Raw genomic sequence first — 17306 nt, 5'->3', positions numbered from 1 at the left:
AAAAGCTGATATGTAACAATTACTCTAAATTACACCATTACTGCAAACATCATCAATTGTGCAATTGTGCAGGTACAGAACATTGGTAAAGCATTGAGTTGTGAAAAAATTTTCCTATATCAATTTTTTTAAAATGCTCTCAAGAAAAGGAATCATGATGGAAAATCCCTTGCTAATAAAACTACTTTGGCTTTTGAGTATACTGCTATGACTAGGTGGTTCTTATCTTAGCAAATTTGTCCCATGTATCTTTCTTTGACCACCAGAACAAATAAAAGTAAAATTTATCCTCCTGATGATCAAAGTTCACCAGTCATATTTTTTGATATTTTTTCTTCTTCCAATATTTTAAATATTACTGTAATATATTTAAAAATGAATTTTTAAATTACAAAAGTGATATCTGCTCAGTGCATTAAATTCAGGTGTATATCTGTATGTCAGTGCTTCTGCAAATTTATCTACATATAGTAATAAGAAGTTTTGATTGTATACTAATAAGGAACCATACTCCTTACATCATTCAGAAACTTATTTTACTCACTTAATTATATACATTATGAACAACCTTCCAGATCAGTATGTAAAACTCTTTCTTTCTATAGTTGAATAGTATCTCCTAGTATCAGTGTACTATCAATCCTCTATTGAAAGACAGGGTATTCCTATTTTTATGCCTTTTGTAAAGTATGAAATAAATAGCTTATATATGTGTTTATCTAACAATATGAAATATGTTTTAGCTGTGTAAAGATACATGAAAAGTATTCAATTTTATTCTTAAAATTAATTGCTATTTAAAAAGTTGAATAGAAGGCACAGTAAAATTATAGAACTTAAACAATGCTTGAGTTAAAAATAATATGTTATAGTCTTGCTATAAATTATGTAATTTTACAAGTGATTGCATTCTTTCAATCCCATCAAAACATGGCTGCAAATTTATCGCCAATAGTTGCTGAGGACTACCTGATTTACAAAGGTATTCTAATGAGTTTTTAACTTCATTTATGTGCTGATAATCATGCTACAGATAGGACTAGATGGATAAAGAAGTTAAATTCATCCTCTTTCAAAGTTCATACATTTATTGTTTGATTTTAAGAAATCTGACATGGTCAACTATTCATATAGAAATCTTTAATATTTTAACAATTGACAGCATGCCTTTGATCCCAGATTGTTTTCAAGAAAATAGTAAGTAGAACTTCTAGAATTATTTAGTAATAACGAGCCTAATCCTTATATGAAATACTAAGTCTAGGTGGTGGTTTGGAAGATTACATCTTTTTTTCACTTCTGCTCTTTCTCTTTCTCTCTGTCTTTTGACTTACTATGCACATACATTGTTACTTGATGACAGGGGACAACTGGCGTGATTTTTGCAAGATGTACCCACTGCATAACAATGTTGTGTTCCTTGCATTTGTTTGGTTTTGGCTATTTGCAAATAGGACTAATAAACTTTGTGATCTTAAAATGCACTCAAGAAGAAATGGTAGAGTTCTCCAGAAACTAACTCATTGCCGGAGGGTGAAACTAAAGCCCATCAATCCTTATCTCTTGCTCTCCTTTTTATTTGCTGGAAGAGAAACAGACTTTGCATGAACACAACTGGAATGAAAATAAATAAAGAGGAACCATTTATCTGGATAATAGTCCAAATGGAAATATAAAGATATAGAATCTGAAAAATTAAAAGAGAAGAAGAAAGTATAAAGATCAGTCAGGAAACTTAAAAGGAAATACTATGCTTACTCTATATCACACTTAATATGATTTCCTTAATGACCATTTACAAAACAAAGAAATCTTCAGATATCATCTCCTGGATGCCCATAGCATCCTGAGCTGAATGATAATAGTATACATAATTTTAATAATAAAAAATAGTAAACAACGAACAGATTGAAAAATTAATATTCTAGCTTGGAATAGAATGTTTCATGTAGATGTGGGTTTTTTTTCTTGGTAGTAATGATTTCTTTTGCATGTAAATGAAATGGTTTCAGGCAAATTGTGATGTTGACTTGGTATTATATTATTTCAATGTTGTTCGAATTGGCTTAGGTTGGATTTTTTTTTTTCTTTTACATTATCTGGAGGCTGTGAATCTGTATTCAGAGCATCTGCAGAATCACAACATCTTCTAGGCATTTGGTTTTGAAAAAAATAAGTTTCTCCACAATTAGAAATGTGTTCTAATTAGGGGTTGGGTGTTTATATAAGTTTAAAAAGAGTTATATTACTAAACATTGTTATTAGATGCTTTAAAATGTGACTTAGGAAATCTGGTCACAATAATCCTCCCCTAAGACTATAAAGAGCAATCCATTCCACATTGAAAACATTATTTAAAGTGGAGTTCAATGACCAAGAGCCTTTGTGAAAGGAGGGTTTGTTTGTCTTTTCTCCAAGTCTTCTGTGGAGAATTTTTAAACAGAGTAGACAGAAAGCCTTACCCCCTTATTTTTTCCCTTGGTTTACTTCCAACCGACCATGGACCTAAAACTTAGAAAAAATTGATATGTAGAGTTTGCCAAGTTAAAAACTAATGAAGAACTCTGTTTTCTTTATTAGTAATCCAATATATATCTGCCTAAGTTGCCTAAGTTAGACGAGCATCTTACTATTTTTTAATCCTAGTAGTATTTGGAAATGAATAAGAATTAACATGCTGTCCAATACAACATATTAAAATTCCACAGATCAGAAACTGTGCAACTGAGGAAACTATGCAGACTTCTATTTAGTGTTACTTATAAAAGTATAGGGCACTTCCTCCCACCTCAATGCCCTTCCCTAAGGAGTTCATTTGAGGCTGACATAAAGCCTAGGCTAATGACCAAGATGGTGTGAAAGTGAAACAAACACTGCAAGCACCAGGTCTATTAAATGTTAACTATAAGGAGAAGAGCCACTCTTTTCATTTTTTGTCTTTAAAAATACAGACACCTTGAAATAATGTATTTCATGGTTAAAAGCAAAAGAAAAAGCGGGGGGGAGTAGAAATCTTTTCACAAACACTCTTAATTATGACCTTATTTGGCTATAAGTCAAAACAAACAATCAAACAAAAAACCTTGTAACTTCAAAAAGTACTATTTATTATTCTTTTGCATAACAAAAGCCTGGAAGTATGGAAGCTGTAACCTTGAGATTCATGGTACCATGACATCCTAGCCTGAATCTATGTCAATTTCTTATTCTTTCTGCTTTGAAGGTACTAGGGGCAGCAAGTCCAGGTGTTCCATCCAAGGACAGAGATGGAGGGTGGCTCCATCTGCTTTCCCAGAATTCCTCCTGTGACATTTGCTTTCCTTTCTGCATCTAGGAATTTGTTTTATGTTTACAGCAACATGCAGAGAGACTCTAGAAGTCATTTAATTTTTTAAAACTCAGTAGGTTGGAAGTTGTTAGGAGGTACAGTATTAGGAATGGCAGTTGGGTTATTCAACCAGTGGCTTTGGCACACTGTGGTGGGGTTGAAGGACACACCAAACTACAACAGGCAAATGAAACAAAGCAAAACAAAAAACTTGTCTGAAAATCAGTTTCACTGCTTTTAGGAAGAAATATTATCCACTTGCCAGGAAGTCAGGAATAAGAAATTGTTGAAAACATATCAGCATTAGTTCAGAAAAGCAGTAGGTAAATAACTTATATTCTTTTCATTACAGGTATTTTAGAGTTCTGTTTTATTGTTTAAAAATATATAGGAACCTCTGAAATTGTTGTAGGATTTGTGTCCTTTTAAGAGTTGTTTTAAGTAAAAAGTAGTAAATGTTTATATAAGTAAACTGTTCATTCAGTTGTTTATTCATGCAGCAACTCTGTATTTAGTCTCTGTATTTAGTGCTTCTTTTCATAAAATAAAAAACTAGGCTTCAGAAGAATTTACAGATGTCTGTGACACAATTTCAGCACTTGAAAGACATGTGAACTGGTAAAAATAGAAGTACTAATATTTTACCTTTAAGCTCTGAATATACTTGCTTGCTTATCACTATATAGATAAAAAGATTGTTGATAACTCAAATCTAGGAAGTAAGTGTTACTAGGAAACTGAAGAATGTAGTAATTGAATCCTGACTGTCTCCTTCAAATGGAGAACAGAGAACTAGGAGGAAACCCCTTTCTCAGTTCATCCGACTATTAAGTGTGGATTGAGGTCACTGACTCCCCTGGACACAACTGGAGGTCTCCTCTGCAGGAAACAAGGTGTCAGCAGGGAAAAGTAAGTAGAAAGCACATCATCTGAGTAAAGAGATATATTTCTTAAGGACAATTCCTAACTTCCTCTTTGTAAGTATTTTATTAAAAACCATTTAAGACAAGGATTTGGAAATCCAAAGTATAGTAAAAGCAAAATGAAAGTTGCTTTATATATAGGATTGTATGTAAAGAAAACAAGCCATTACCTAAAATATATATATATATATATTTATACATACACATACACACAAATGTGTGTTTATATCTATTTATCCAGATTGCAGTATACATATGATTTTAAAAATTATATTAAAATAGCCATTCATAATTATTAAGTAGACATTTTTGATATTGTATGATAGTTTTAAACTGTGAAACCAAAAATTCATCTGAGCTCTTAAAAATCCTTGTTAAAAGAAAAGTACTTTCTGGTTTCAATACTATACAGGTACAGAATCATAGGAATAGAAATTCATAGGTAAATTGTCTATATACTTAGGAAGGTGTCTTTAAGCATGAGAATGTTTACCTCAAAGTTAAGAGTATAAATTTATATACCTCTTCAAACATTGCAAAAAGCAAACGCCCCTGTATTGGTTTAAGTATTGCTCTAAGGAGAAGGAAGTAATTAATCTGAAACTACCAGAAATTTTTCTCAGAAGCTAATCCTACAAATAAAAGAATCAGTATTTACATATTGGTTTAATGGCAATATCTCTACTGAAATAATTTTGTAACACATATTCAATGAAATGTGACATTCACATGTTAAACTGTGGAAAAAGTTATTTTAACATATGAAAACAAGTCAAAAACATTCAAGTGTGCTTAAGAAGGAGCATACATTGTGCATCTTTTGCTTAAACACTTGCACTTCTGACCATATTTAAATGGAGTAGAAGAATCTTGAGATTTAATCAGAGGCAGAGACACTGCAACACCCTATGTCACATCAAATAAAAACTGTTACTGTCAATAATGTCAACCTCTGAGTCTGACCCAGATCATTTTCATTGGCTCAAAAAGGAAAAATTGTGTCATGTTTATAGAGCAGGCAGAATTCTGGGTCAGAATAGGCACAATTTGCAAGAGACTAAAAAGAGGGAAAAAAATCTCCTAATGTAGCTATCCTTGCCCTAGGCAATAACCCTTAAGTGTCTTCTGGGGATTTTAACATTTCCTAGTGTTTCAAGGTCTCCTGTTTCAAATCTGAACTGTTTTAGGAAGACTGAACAGAATGGTAGTGAAGTAAGCAGTGTCACTGGGGTTAGGTACCGCTTGTCATTCCTTTCTTAAAGGAAAACCTTGTTTTATGTTTCTAAAAAATCCTCCTAGCTTTGTCTTCACTAAGAAAATAAAATGAAACTAAAAGAACAATGCCATCTCTAATCTTTATACCCAAGAATATAAAGGACTTAATAAACTTAAACCATAATGAATACAGCAACAGAGAAAATGATAAAAGATAATTAAAATATTAAGATATAAGTAAATATTAAATCAAAGGATCTATGAGAATCCCCTAAATAAATTGAGGCACATTTTGTATTCTTTAAATATATATAGTGAAGTGAATATATAGTGAATCACATACAATGAATATATCTGATTAATGTTGTATACTTAATGAAACATTTCTAATGAAACTTTTTAGAAACAGACAATACATCTGAAATAGTAATGTGCCTAAAAATTCAAGAGACCTTTTTAGTATTAACAACTATTCATATTTGACTTCATCCAAGTATCTTTAACTTTTCTGAGTTTTTTTCCTTTGTTTTTAGTATGGGTTTATAAGATCTGTGTTGAATAGTTATGAGGAAGCTATATAATGCGTGTAAAAAGAATTTTTAAATTATGGAATATACAACTACTGACAATTATTAGAATGAAAAATGTACATTTTATCTAAATTATTTAAGTTTAAAGGTAGTACATAGGACCAAATAAAATTTTGGTTTATTTCTATGAAAGGAAATAATTTCCATAACAGCATGAAAGTTTTTGTCATTTTATTTTTTTCATTATTTCTGATTTAAAATGAAGTGAATAACCCTACATGTGCTATAAAGCCCAGGGGAACCTGTCAACGGGGGCTTCTTTTTTGAAGAGAAATTTTTGCTGTGTTCCAAATGCCTACATAATTAATGAAATGCTGAAATTTTCATATTTTCAAAGTTGTATTCTTTGACTCATTTGGCAATTGTGATAGGTTCTAAGTATTTCAATAAAATGTCAACAGTTTTTGATCAACTATGTATTTCTTATAGCAAGAGTAAGTTAGGAAACATTGAATATGTCCTTGAAGATCCATGTAACCTCTGGTTAATGGAAGCTTCATGGTTTTGTTTTTATTAGTATAAGGTTTTCGGAAGAAAGACACAATACAGGATAAGAGTCAATGTTACCTAATTATATTTTTAAAACAAAAATAGGTTTACAGAGAACCATCACTTTTGACCACAAATTATGGAATACACATTTAAGTTGCATATATATTTATTTATTAGAGAAAATAATTTATCTTTCCAACAAGTAAAATTTACTGTATTACTAGACACTCTTGCATGAGTGTATATGGACACACACACACACACACACACACATATCTTTGTATCTCTATCTGAACATACATATCTGAAGATATATATATATATATTTAGCTCAGAGTATCCCAGGCAAAAGATTCCCTTATATTGGGCTAAAGATAGGATAAAAAAATGGATGTATTGATCACACAGTAACTCTTGAGAGGGAAGAGGTACTATCAATACTTTGACTATATAAACTGAGGTTTCCTGGCCAAAAAGGGATATATGATTCACTTAAGTTTAAAAATATTTGACTTAATAATAGTATTAAGTGTGTTCTAAATTCATCAGAGCTCACAAGTATATGAAAGACTAGGTAGTTCTCTACCATGTTTTCTTTGCATTAGTTTTGGTGAAGAATGAATGGGTTTGTATTTAAACTGAGTTATATCATAGAAGCACTACACATATTGGAGGCAGATTCTAATGGAAATTGAGATTAGTCTGAATCCAAAATGTTTTTCTGCCACAATCACTATAAGGAAAAATCATACAGAGTTTGAAATTAACACCAAAGAATAATGTTACACTATTTTAACATTTTTTGAGACTTGCAAGTTTTATGATACAAAAATTGTGTTTAAAAAAAATTGCTGCACTGAATTTATCTTACTACCATGTTGCTTTTATTGGCCTTTACCTCCCACATCCGTAAAAGATACACACACACCCATTTTCAGTTTAACCTTTAGGGCCTGTAAATAAATAGTGAAGAAACTCTAAGTCTGACCCAATGAATTCTGAAGACCAGTTTTCAAATTATTTAGTACCATATGAACTTTATAAAGTGAAAATTTATGATTTAAAATCAATGCTATTAGTTGCAAATTATATACCAACAGTGTACTGTAGGACTACAGGTTATTTTCTTTATCTTAACTTGAAGATTATTCTGTATTAAAAAATGAAGAAAAAACACTTATAAATGTAATTGGTCTATTATTTGGTGATGGATTTGCATTACCTTTAAAAAAATCTATCTCATAAATTTAAATTCTTGGCATTGACTATTTTAGTCAAAATACTGGTTTTACAAATTAAAGCAAAGAGCAATGTTGTTCATTTTTAAAGGATAGCCAGCCACTAAAGTAAAATTGAAAGGGCATAACAAAATATTTTTGAAGAAATGTTTGAGTTTTAATCATAAATAATATTGACTTTAGTACACTTTTTTTGTGGTCTTATATCTGGAAGGAAACAGTTCAATGAAGGAAACTATTTGAATTTTTATTAAAATGACTTGTCATGTATTTTCTCACATCTTATATTCCTTAGTGACATGAACAACATGTTTAAATACAGTAACGAATGACAACAATATGTGTTTTAAATGAATAATATAGTTTGGAAGATACTGCTTTTTATAAGGTAATTGCATTCAAGGAAATAGAATATTATTGTTTCTGAAATGAAATTATGTGCTTTTAAATAAATTAGCAAAGTTCATTCGTGATTCACAATCCTTGTGATATTATTTCCTTAAATGGCAGGAGGATATTGATTTCACTATACTCTTTCCAAATCACAGAATAAGGTAAACCATCGATTGATAATATCTCTTAAGTCAAGAACAAACTTGACACTTGAACTATCTTATATGGGGGGCGGGTACCATTTTAAATGGAAGATCAAAGACAAACCAGTCACCAAACACTAACTCTTTTAGATAAACAATTATAGAGTAAATCCAGATTGCTTAGTAATTAATTCCTCTGATATCACTAGTGTCTAATCTGAGCCACTTGGAGATTTCTTTGACACACAAACTAAGAGAAAAAAACTCTCAGAAATAGCAGTCAGTCTGGAAGGGAGGTATAGCAATTGAAAGACACAGTTTTGGTAACTGGTTATCTCAGGTCCTCATGAAAAGTTAAGCATTTGCACTTATAAAGGGGAAAAAGAAAAGTAGGCCTCTACCCAACACCTGCAAATATCTAGGAATTATCAAAATTGAGGGAAGTAAGAAATGTGTAAATAGGATCAACTTTTTCAGATTAACTTGGCTTATGGAACATTAAATTAATTGTAAGAAGTATACTGGTAATTAAATGTCTTGGGCATATTAAACTATAATGAATAGAAATTATATGCAGAAGAATGCTTATGGTGAATATGAACAGGGAAGAGTAAAAGGATATCTTAACTGAAAAAATACAAGTAAATATTTGAGCAAAAAGTGAATAAAATAAATAAAATAACCCTTGTTATAAAACTAAAGTTTTAGATAATGGTTTAGATTTTTCTTGTATTTTTCTCAAATTGAGTGAACTTTTATTTCCAAAGAAATATACATTATAGAAAATTAAGAAATATATATACGTAAACATATAAAAATGAGTGTCATAGTCCTACTACCAATAACAACTATCTAGTGTTGTGTTTGATATTAACCTACATCCATACATCTACAAGCACATATGCAGATATATGAGTAATTTTTCCCATATTAAGTTCTGACTATTCTGTAACCCAATCTTTTCAATTTATGGTCCATGTCTTCCTATGGCAGCAAATATTCACCCCATCTGTTTAATTATCCATATTCAGACTTCTCAAGTTATCCCCAAAATGACTTTATAGCTAGTTTGTCCAAGCCAGGATCCAATCCAGGACCACCCTTCATGTCCCCTTGTTATTTATGTCTGTCAAGTCTTCTTAGTCTGGATCATTCTCTTTCCTTATCACAATCACTTACTTAACAGAACTTGTCCTACTATCTCCTTCCTTGATTTTATTGTCTTCTTTGTGGTTAACTCTTTTTTCCAAGAAAAAATATGTGAGCATAGGAAGAATTTGGCCTCTGAAAATGTTCAACTAGATATTGACCTGTGATCTAGAGGTACAGAAATGGAGTTCCTCATTTCTTCAGGTTATTTGTAACTCCACCATTCTCCCAGAGTCATGAGAGAAAACAGTAAAGAAATCTAAGTCAAACATAGGAACTGCTGTGGAAAAGTATCAGAAGTAAATATTAACTAGAAAAACAGCAATTACTGTCTATTGATTTTGAATGCTGATTTTATTACTGTGATCAGCCTCATAAGTAATGACATGACAGTTAATCTCTATCCAAATTAGATGAAATGAATGGGGGTCTCATTTTGTTCTATTGGAAGCTGTCCTTAAAAAGCAGTCAATTAACAAAGAAAATCATGATAGATCATGTTTAAAGATTTACTGTGACATTGACACTGACATATATATGTGTGTATATAATATATATATATATGCTTATATGTATTCTCATAAATACATTTAAATATTCTTTTACAAAATAAGGAAGCCGAGAGTTTAGAGTTTGGTCTAAATCATCTACAGTTAACAAAATGTTGATTACTATTCTTGATTATACATAAATCCTTTGCAAAAAAATGGGTTAAGGAACAAAAAAATACAGTTCTTTATGCAGTAATATCTTTTCAGGAATACGTTAGGTACTTGTGCTTAAAACTATGCCTTTGCTTGAAAATCTGAAATATTTTCTGAAGTACATATTTATCTGGCATGTCCAAAACTTCAGTGTTACACACACAAAAATACATCACAATGATGAGTTTGTGTCTATACTATAGTTTAATTTTACCAGCATAGATTTTTATAACTTTAGAAAATCCGATGTAGGAAAACCTAGTTGAATTATAGTGACATTTCAGTATGCTTTAGTACTTTAAGCTGTCAGGAAACAACCTTTAGGATGAACTACTTTTTTAGATTTTTCTGCAGTTTTATTTGACAATATAACAGCCATAATCTTTAAAAGACATGACTTCATTTATAGAAGTAACTACACAGATTTTTTTTTTCAAGATTTCTTTAGAATTCCAGAGTTTTATTTAGGATCATCTACTATCATTGTTTCTGATCTATTTTTGAACGAAAGTTTATTTTGCAAGTGTAAGTAATTTTTTTCTAAGAAAATGTAACTGTGTAGAATAGGTTCTTCTAAAAATAGGAATGTATGCTATAAAATACTTTAGAATTTATAAGTATGCAGGGAATTCTTTTTTTTTTTTTTTGATATTGTAAAGTCTTCCCAGTCAAATATTTACTAGATGACCTCTATGTGTTTTGCTCAAGGTTATTTGTTATGGCATATGGAATTAATATATTTCAGGACTCTGCTTTATTCTAGAACAAGAGTTAAAAAATGTGACTATTACCCTTCAAGTAAGGAAATAATTTACCTAAGAAAAGAGTAAGAAGTGGTCAGCTTCAAAATTATATCTCTGTTAAAAACACATTAGAAAAACATTTTAAGAACAAAAATTTCTAGCCTCTTCTGAATGCCTCCTTGGTAATTGTTTACATTTTTGTGATATTTAATGTGCAGATGCAAATCTCTTTTGTGAACATAGGATGCTTAGACACACGTGATTATACTACATAGTCCTGTCATTCTCACTCTGAAAATGCTTGACCCTCTTCTCTTTCTCCTGCACATTATTCTACCTGTGTTGTCCTTATCAAAGTTTCAAATTGCAGTTTTGGCAATAACAACTGTCTTATCAGTACCCTCATACTCCAAAGGTGTGGGGGTTCACGTGCCTCCAGATGACTCATTTTTGCTTTGGAGAAGCATTCTCTACTGGAATTGATGTTGGCAGATAATTGACAATGTCAAGAGACATTACTGTCACTGAAAGATGGGTATTCTGGTGTCTAGTAGATAGAGACCAGGGACATACTGCTAAACTTCCTAAAATGCAGAATAGTGCCCATGACAATCTATTATTTAGCCCAAAAGGTTAATAGTGCCATGTTGGGAGCCTGCTTTATAGACAATGCTGAAAATAAAAGTATGTGTCACAATAATAATATTAAAATGTATTTTCCACTTATTCATGGATAATAATAAAATTAAAATAACTTAAAATGTTCCCATGCCAATATCTTAGCATATCGTCTACATTGTAACCAAATTTTTTCACAAAATGGCGGGTTGTGGCTGCTTAGTTGTATGTGCATGATTTGTTATTTAAAAACAAAACAAAACAAAAAGTTTTGCTTGAGAAAAGATTTGTTACAGTACTAAAGCATTTTTATTGATTTTTATTTGCATTTCTTCTAATTGACCATATTTATGCAATGTGGATAATGTCTTGCATGACAGATCTTTTCTCTTCTTCTGTTTTTTTTTTTTTCTTTCTTTCTTTCTTCATATGTTTTCTTTTTTTTTTTTTTTTTCTCATTCTGGTTGGCAGAACTCCCCTAATTGCTGCTGGAGTCATTGGAGGTCTCTTCATCCTGGTCATCGTGGGTCTGACCTTTGCAGTTTATGTTAGAAGGAAGAGCATCAAAAAGAAAAGAGCCTTGAGAAGATTCCTGGAAACAGAGGTGGGGTGTTCATTATTTCCGTTTATATGTTTAGGGATTTCCAATTGAATTTAAGAGAATTGGATGCTAATCAGTTTTTTAATGCAAGTGAATGTTCTGTTTCCGATGACAGCTCCTATTTTTTATATAAAGCTGAACAAGAATCATAGTATATAGTAGTAGTAGTCAAGGTAGTTTCATGGCTTGAAGAGATTAGATGTCAGAGATCCAGGATGTATGGCATTGGGGAAAAGACGGATCAGGTTTTGGGGGTGGCGCTTGCCATTGGCAAGACCTGGGTAGAACTTTCTCAATGGCAGAACTAGAAAAGTATCTGACTATAGGATGTCAGTGGCAGAACTAGGAACACACTTGAAAGTATTTTCGAAAGAATTTTTGAAAGAGTTTTTCTGTTTCAAAACACAAACAGATAGGTAAACAATATGTCCTTTAATTAGCATCTTAAATTGATAACCAAAGATGTCATTATACCAGCAGTGAAAGACTATACTAACAGGATAAAGCTTAGTGTTGTTATTGCAGAACGTACAAAATAATTTATGAGGTGCATTTAATATTATGCATGGTGGTTACTATGAATATGTAAATTACCCATAAATTATTATAATTTCCTTTACATTGCCACGCTGAGTTCTCTAGCATGCAGATTTCACTGTACAAGGAAGTGGGGCAGGGGAAACAATTACAGAAGACTCTGCACTACCAAACCATTCTCAACTCCACCTACCTCTTTTTCCAGATCCCCATAGCAGTGCCCACCTGAATAATTCGTAGCAATTCTGCTTGGAAACAGGCTACAATGGATTTGTTTTCTCTTTCATGTCAATGTGACAATCTGACTTTTCCTCTTAACCTTAACAGGAATGGGAATATTCATTCTTTTATAAATTTCTCACACTGCTACTGATTTCAATTTTAGCTCTTTTCCTTCAGAGGTTCAACCTAGATAGAAGAATCATGTGAAATGTCTATTTACAAGACTAAGCACACTGTGAAGTAGTTTCCTGAAACTTTCCAGCTACATTGAAAATAATACTTTCTAAAGATTGGACTTATCTAAACTAAAATAAACTTTCTCCTCAATGCACTTACTTAAGCAAAATAAAGATAGTCAAATACAAACCTAAGAAGACATAGTAGTAATATGTACATTAACTGGATAACTACTTTCAGCCATGTATATGTGAATGGAAGGTAGGAAATAACACATATGTTATACGAGTTTCAAATTAAGTAGGAGGCTGCAAGCAGATAGAATTCCCCCTCATGGGCAGCTTGGGGCAGTTGGTGAAAGAATTCTGAAAAATAAAGTAAACCAGAGTTGGAAGGGAACTCAAGGCTTCTAACGGCAGTGGATATTTAGGAGAAAAATTTTCTTAACCATGTGCAAGGAAGTCTTATTATTATGCAAAAAGTAGTAATGCTTTATTTTTTTTAATGCAGTGCTAAGAATGTCTGTCAGATTGTCATCTCCTTGCTAAATCAACATGTGCTGATTGGTTTCATAAAAAGATTTTATTTTGTAAAGAAATTTATTGCTTAGGACCAAATTATTTTACACTTGCCAGTTAGGTGATTGTAGAATTCCCATATTTTTCTCAGTAAAATAAATAATTGTGATTTTCAACCCCTATCTAAATAGAAGAGAAATTCTTCAGAGGATCAATTTAAATCTTTAAATACCAAAGTTATAACATTCCAACGAAGTGGAAAGGTCTTGAAAGGATAATATATTGTTGGAATGCACTTAAAATTGATCTACTTTCCCAGATCATTTTGCTCCAGATTGTCTTTCTTCTATTATATGCTTAAAAGTACAAAAGCACAGTCTTTTAGATATATTATAAGCTTGATGCTTTGGTAAGTGATTTGATTCAATAATTACTATATTAATGAGACATGATCCTATCCTGTTAAGAATTACAGCTTTAGTGCCTATAATATGTCAGAAAATGTTTCAGAATTTTCCACAGTGCTGTCCCATTTCATCCATTATCAGCCCTCTCAGATGATTATTGCTATACCTATTTCACAGATGGGAAATAAGGGGCTAAGAGGAATAAATTTCCTTTTAAGTCTGTGAGTAGCAGCACTAGTATATAGTCCCTCTAAATTTAAACTCAGTGTTCTTTCTACCATATCACCTTTGGTCATGAAATGAAAATATGCTCCTTTTAGAGGAATAGTATTCAGATTTCTAGAAAAATAAGTTTGTATAAAATTTGAAGTGACACCTAATATAATTGTAACTTGACAATTATAAGCAAAATGTATAGAGTAAACATCTTAGTTGAAACTGTGCACTTTAAAAAATAAAAAATTTATTGCTTGGTATATGCCAAAACATATATATTTTATCTAGATCAAAGTGCTGAAACTCCCTCCCCAATTTTGCATATGATTTTATATGACTTTTGTATGTAACTTGTAAAAGTGATTCATAAAAATGACTCGTCATACACCTGGTGTGTGTATTTACATCTACTAAATAACTCCCTCTAATATAGTTGTCCTCAAGTGAAGGGAATCTGCTGGAGATTTTTTTCCACATTGAACAAATAATTTAGTGATTTTTTTTCTGAGACTTTTAAAATGCAACTTCAATGTAATTATAAGCAGATTAGTTATCAACCTATTAGAAAATAACCTAAATTTATTGATAATTTTAGCATGTTCTTTCTAAAATTCTTGCTACTGCTACATTTACCTATATTCAGGACTCTGTTGTCCCGCTAATTAAGTAGGCCATCATGTTCACAGAAGCATGATAATAATACCCATGCTGGAGGGCCACAGTGTACTTAGTCTTGTAAATAGACATTTTGAAATACTGTGGTTGTTTCAAGACAATTTGAGTAGGAGTAGCCCTTAATTATTTCCTTATGCAGAGAAAAAACAGGCTATTTGTCTTTGTTTAAAGTTTAGTTCCTTAGCTTAAAAATGAAAAGAAAAAAGAATCCTACTTTTCTTACTTACTTTTTGCCTCAAACATGAATTAAACCTAACATTTTAACAAAGGATATAAACATTTTGGTGCCTGGAGTCTGTCGTGTGCAGTAATCCCACCTTACCCATGCGTTATACTTTCCAAGACCCACTCCCAGTTGGGATGCCTGGGTGCCTAAAAACCATGGATAGTACTAAACTCTCCATATACTGTGTGTTGTCCTCTATGTGCATAATTCTGATGAACTTTAATTTATAAATCAGGCACAGTGAGTGATTAAAAATAATTACTACTAATAAAATAGAACAATTATAAGAGTATACTTTAATGAAAGTTATTTAAGACTAAAATTGTTTATTTGGGGAATTTTCCATTGAACATTTTCCAAATATGTTTGATCACTGGCAAATGAAACTTCCAACAGTGAAACTATGCATAACACTTAACAACTGTGAACAATTTTTGTCTCACACTTGCAAGTGATCAGCACCATTCATATAGCTTTCCCTGTTCATTCATCCTCTCTAGCTGGATGACTTCTTAACTGTGACATCTAAGACGGTCAGCCTGATTTTACATTTTGGCCATACCCAGCCAGCCCATGGCATCTCCTACTCTAATCTCACCTTCAGACCTGTCTCACTCCTTCCTGGTTCCTCCATGTCTTCCTCCTTCTTCAATGCTGTGCCCAAATTCTTCCAACCATGACAGTATGCTCCTGATGCCAATCCATTTTTTTTATCACAAGATGATCTTAAAGCAGATCTCCTTTAGCAAACCAGAACTAGTGAGCCTCAGTCTCTAAAGGTAATTTTATTCCTTTGCATTCCATAGCATTCACTTATGATCTTGAATCAAATCATTGATTTTTTTTTTTTTTAATGGAGAAGGTACCGAAGGGCCTTGCATTATCAAACATAGCTGCCACCTGGAGTTCTATAAAGATGAAAAATTTCAGGCCTAATCTAGACTTTCTTAACCAGGATCTGCAATTTTGACAAGAACATTAAGTAATTAACATACTCACTGAAGTTTTTGGAGCACTGTCCTAGGGTATCAGCATGTGTTCTTTTCCCTCTTCTGACATGTTTGTCCTAGTTTCTCAGATAGATGTTGAGCTCTAAAAAGGCAGGATTCTGTTTGTTATGTGCCATGTCTCCTAGTCTACTATGCCTCAAGGTAGGACACATTCGTTGCTTGAATTCACCTAGGCAAAGAGCAGAAGAGAAAGGACAGCGTCTAAAGGAGTGTCTAAATGTGTGTCTGTGGTGGTGAGTCGTTCATATTATAAAAGTATTGTTTGTCATATAAAGTCTGTGTTTTTGCATGTGAGAGACAGAGAGGGGTGGGGAGAGGGATTGAGAGCAGGACTGATTAACAAATTGAAAGTTATGTACTTTTATCAATTTACTTTGCAGTTGGTGGAACCCTTAACTCCCAGTGGCACAGCACCCAACCAAGCTCAACTTCGTATTTTGAAAGAAACTGAACTCAAAAGGGTAAAAGTCCTTGGCTCAGGTGCTTTTGGAACCGTTTATAAAGTAAGTACAAGACAACACTTACTATCAGTTATTTAAGTTTTGTTTTAGGCTTTTAAAAAAATAATAGCCAAAGTAATTACTTTAGCCAATCTAATTTCCTTTTAATATTCAGAGAGGAGGACCTTTATAGTATTGAGAAGTTGCTGCACAAATGAATTCATTAATTTTTATTGAACAAGCTGGGATAAATACAGTCTTGAGAGATAGTCAGGAAATGCCAGTACAAAGCCAAATAGAGTTCTTTCTCTAGAGGCCTTTCGGATCCTTTGTTTGTTTCTTTCTTTCTTTCTTGGTACTGGGGATTTAACCTGGGGTAGCATAGAGCCATACTTCCAGTCATTTTTATTTTTTGAATCAGGGTCTCCTAAAGTTACTTAGGGCCTTTGCTGAGGCTGGCCTCGAACTTGTGGTCCTCCTGCCTCAGCTTCCTGAGTTGCTGGGATTAGAGGCCTGGGCCACCACAGTGATTCCTTTTCAATATTGCCCTGCTTTGGCAAATTTACTTTCATATCCAAAATATCCAACCCCAACCCATTTCCCTTACCTCCCACACAGTGTTCCATGAAATTCCAGACCTGCCCAGGCAATGAACCATAATCTCTGTCTTCTTTCCTTCTACTCTTATCTAAAAGAATCCTTTTCTAGGACTTAGCTGACTGATCTCTTTGGAATCCATAT

The 17306-nt window shown here is 32.3% G+C and overlaps 1 protein-coding gene across 5 annotated transcripts in view; it reads left to right on the top strand.

The window, feature by feature from the left end:
* Positions 1-17306, top strand: part of Erbb4 (erb-b2 receptor tyrosine kinase 4) — a 1062955-nt gene that overhangs the window by 839567 nt on the left and 206082 nt on the right. For all 5 annotated transcript variants that reach the window (XM_047545016.1, XM_047545015.1, XM_047545020.1 and 2 more), the window contains exons 17-18: positions 12008-12140; positions 16506-16628. In XM_047545016.1, the coding sequence (XP_047400972.1) occupies positions 12008-12140; positions 16506-16628 (256 nt within the window). The remainder of the gene's footprint in view (positions 1-12007; positions 12141-16505; positions 16629-17306) is intronic.

The sequence above is a fragment of the Sciurus carolinensis genome, chromosome 3 (assembly GCF_902686445.1).
Source record: "Sciurus carolinensis chromosome 3, mSciCar1.2, whole genome shotgun sequence".
NCBI classification, from domain to species: Eukaryota; Metazoa; Chordata; class Mammalia; order Rodentia; family Sciuridae; genus Sciurus; species Sciurus carolinensis.
The sequence above is the reverse complement of the archived record's forward strand: the minus strand, read 5'-3'. Positions and strand labels throughout refer to the sequence as shown.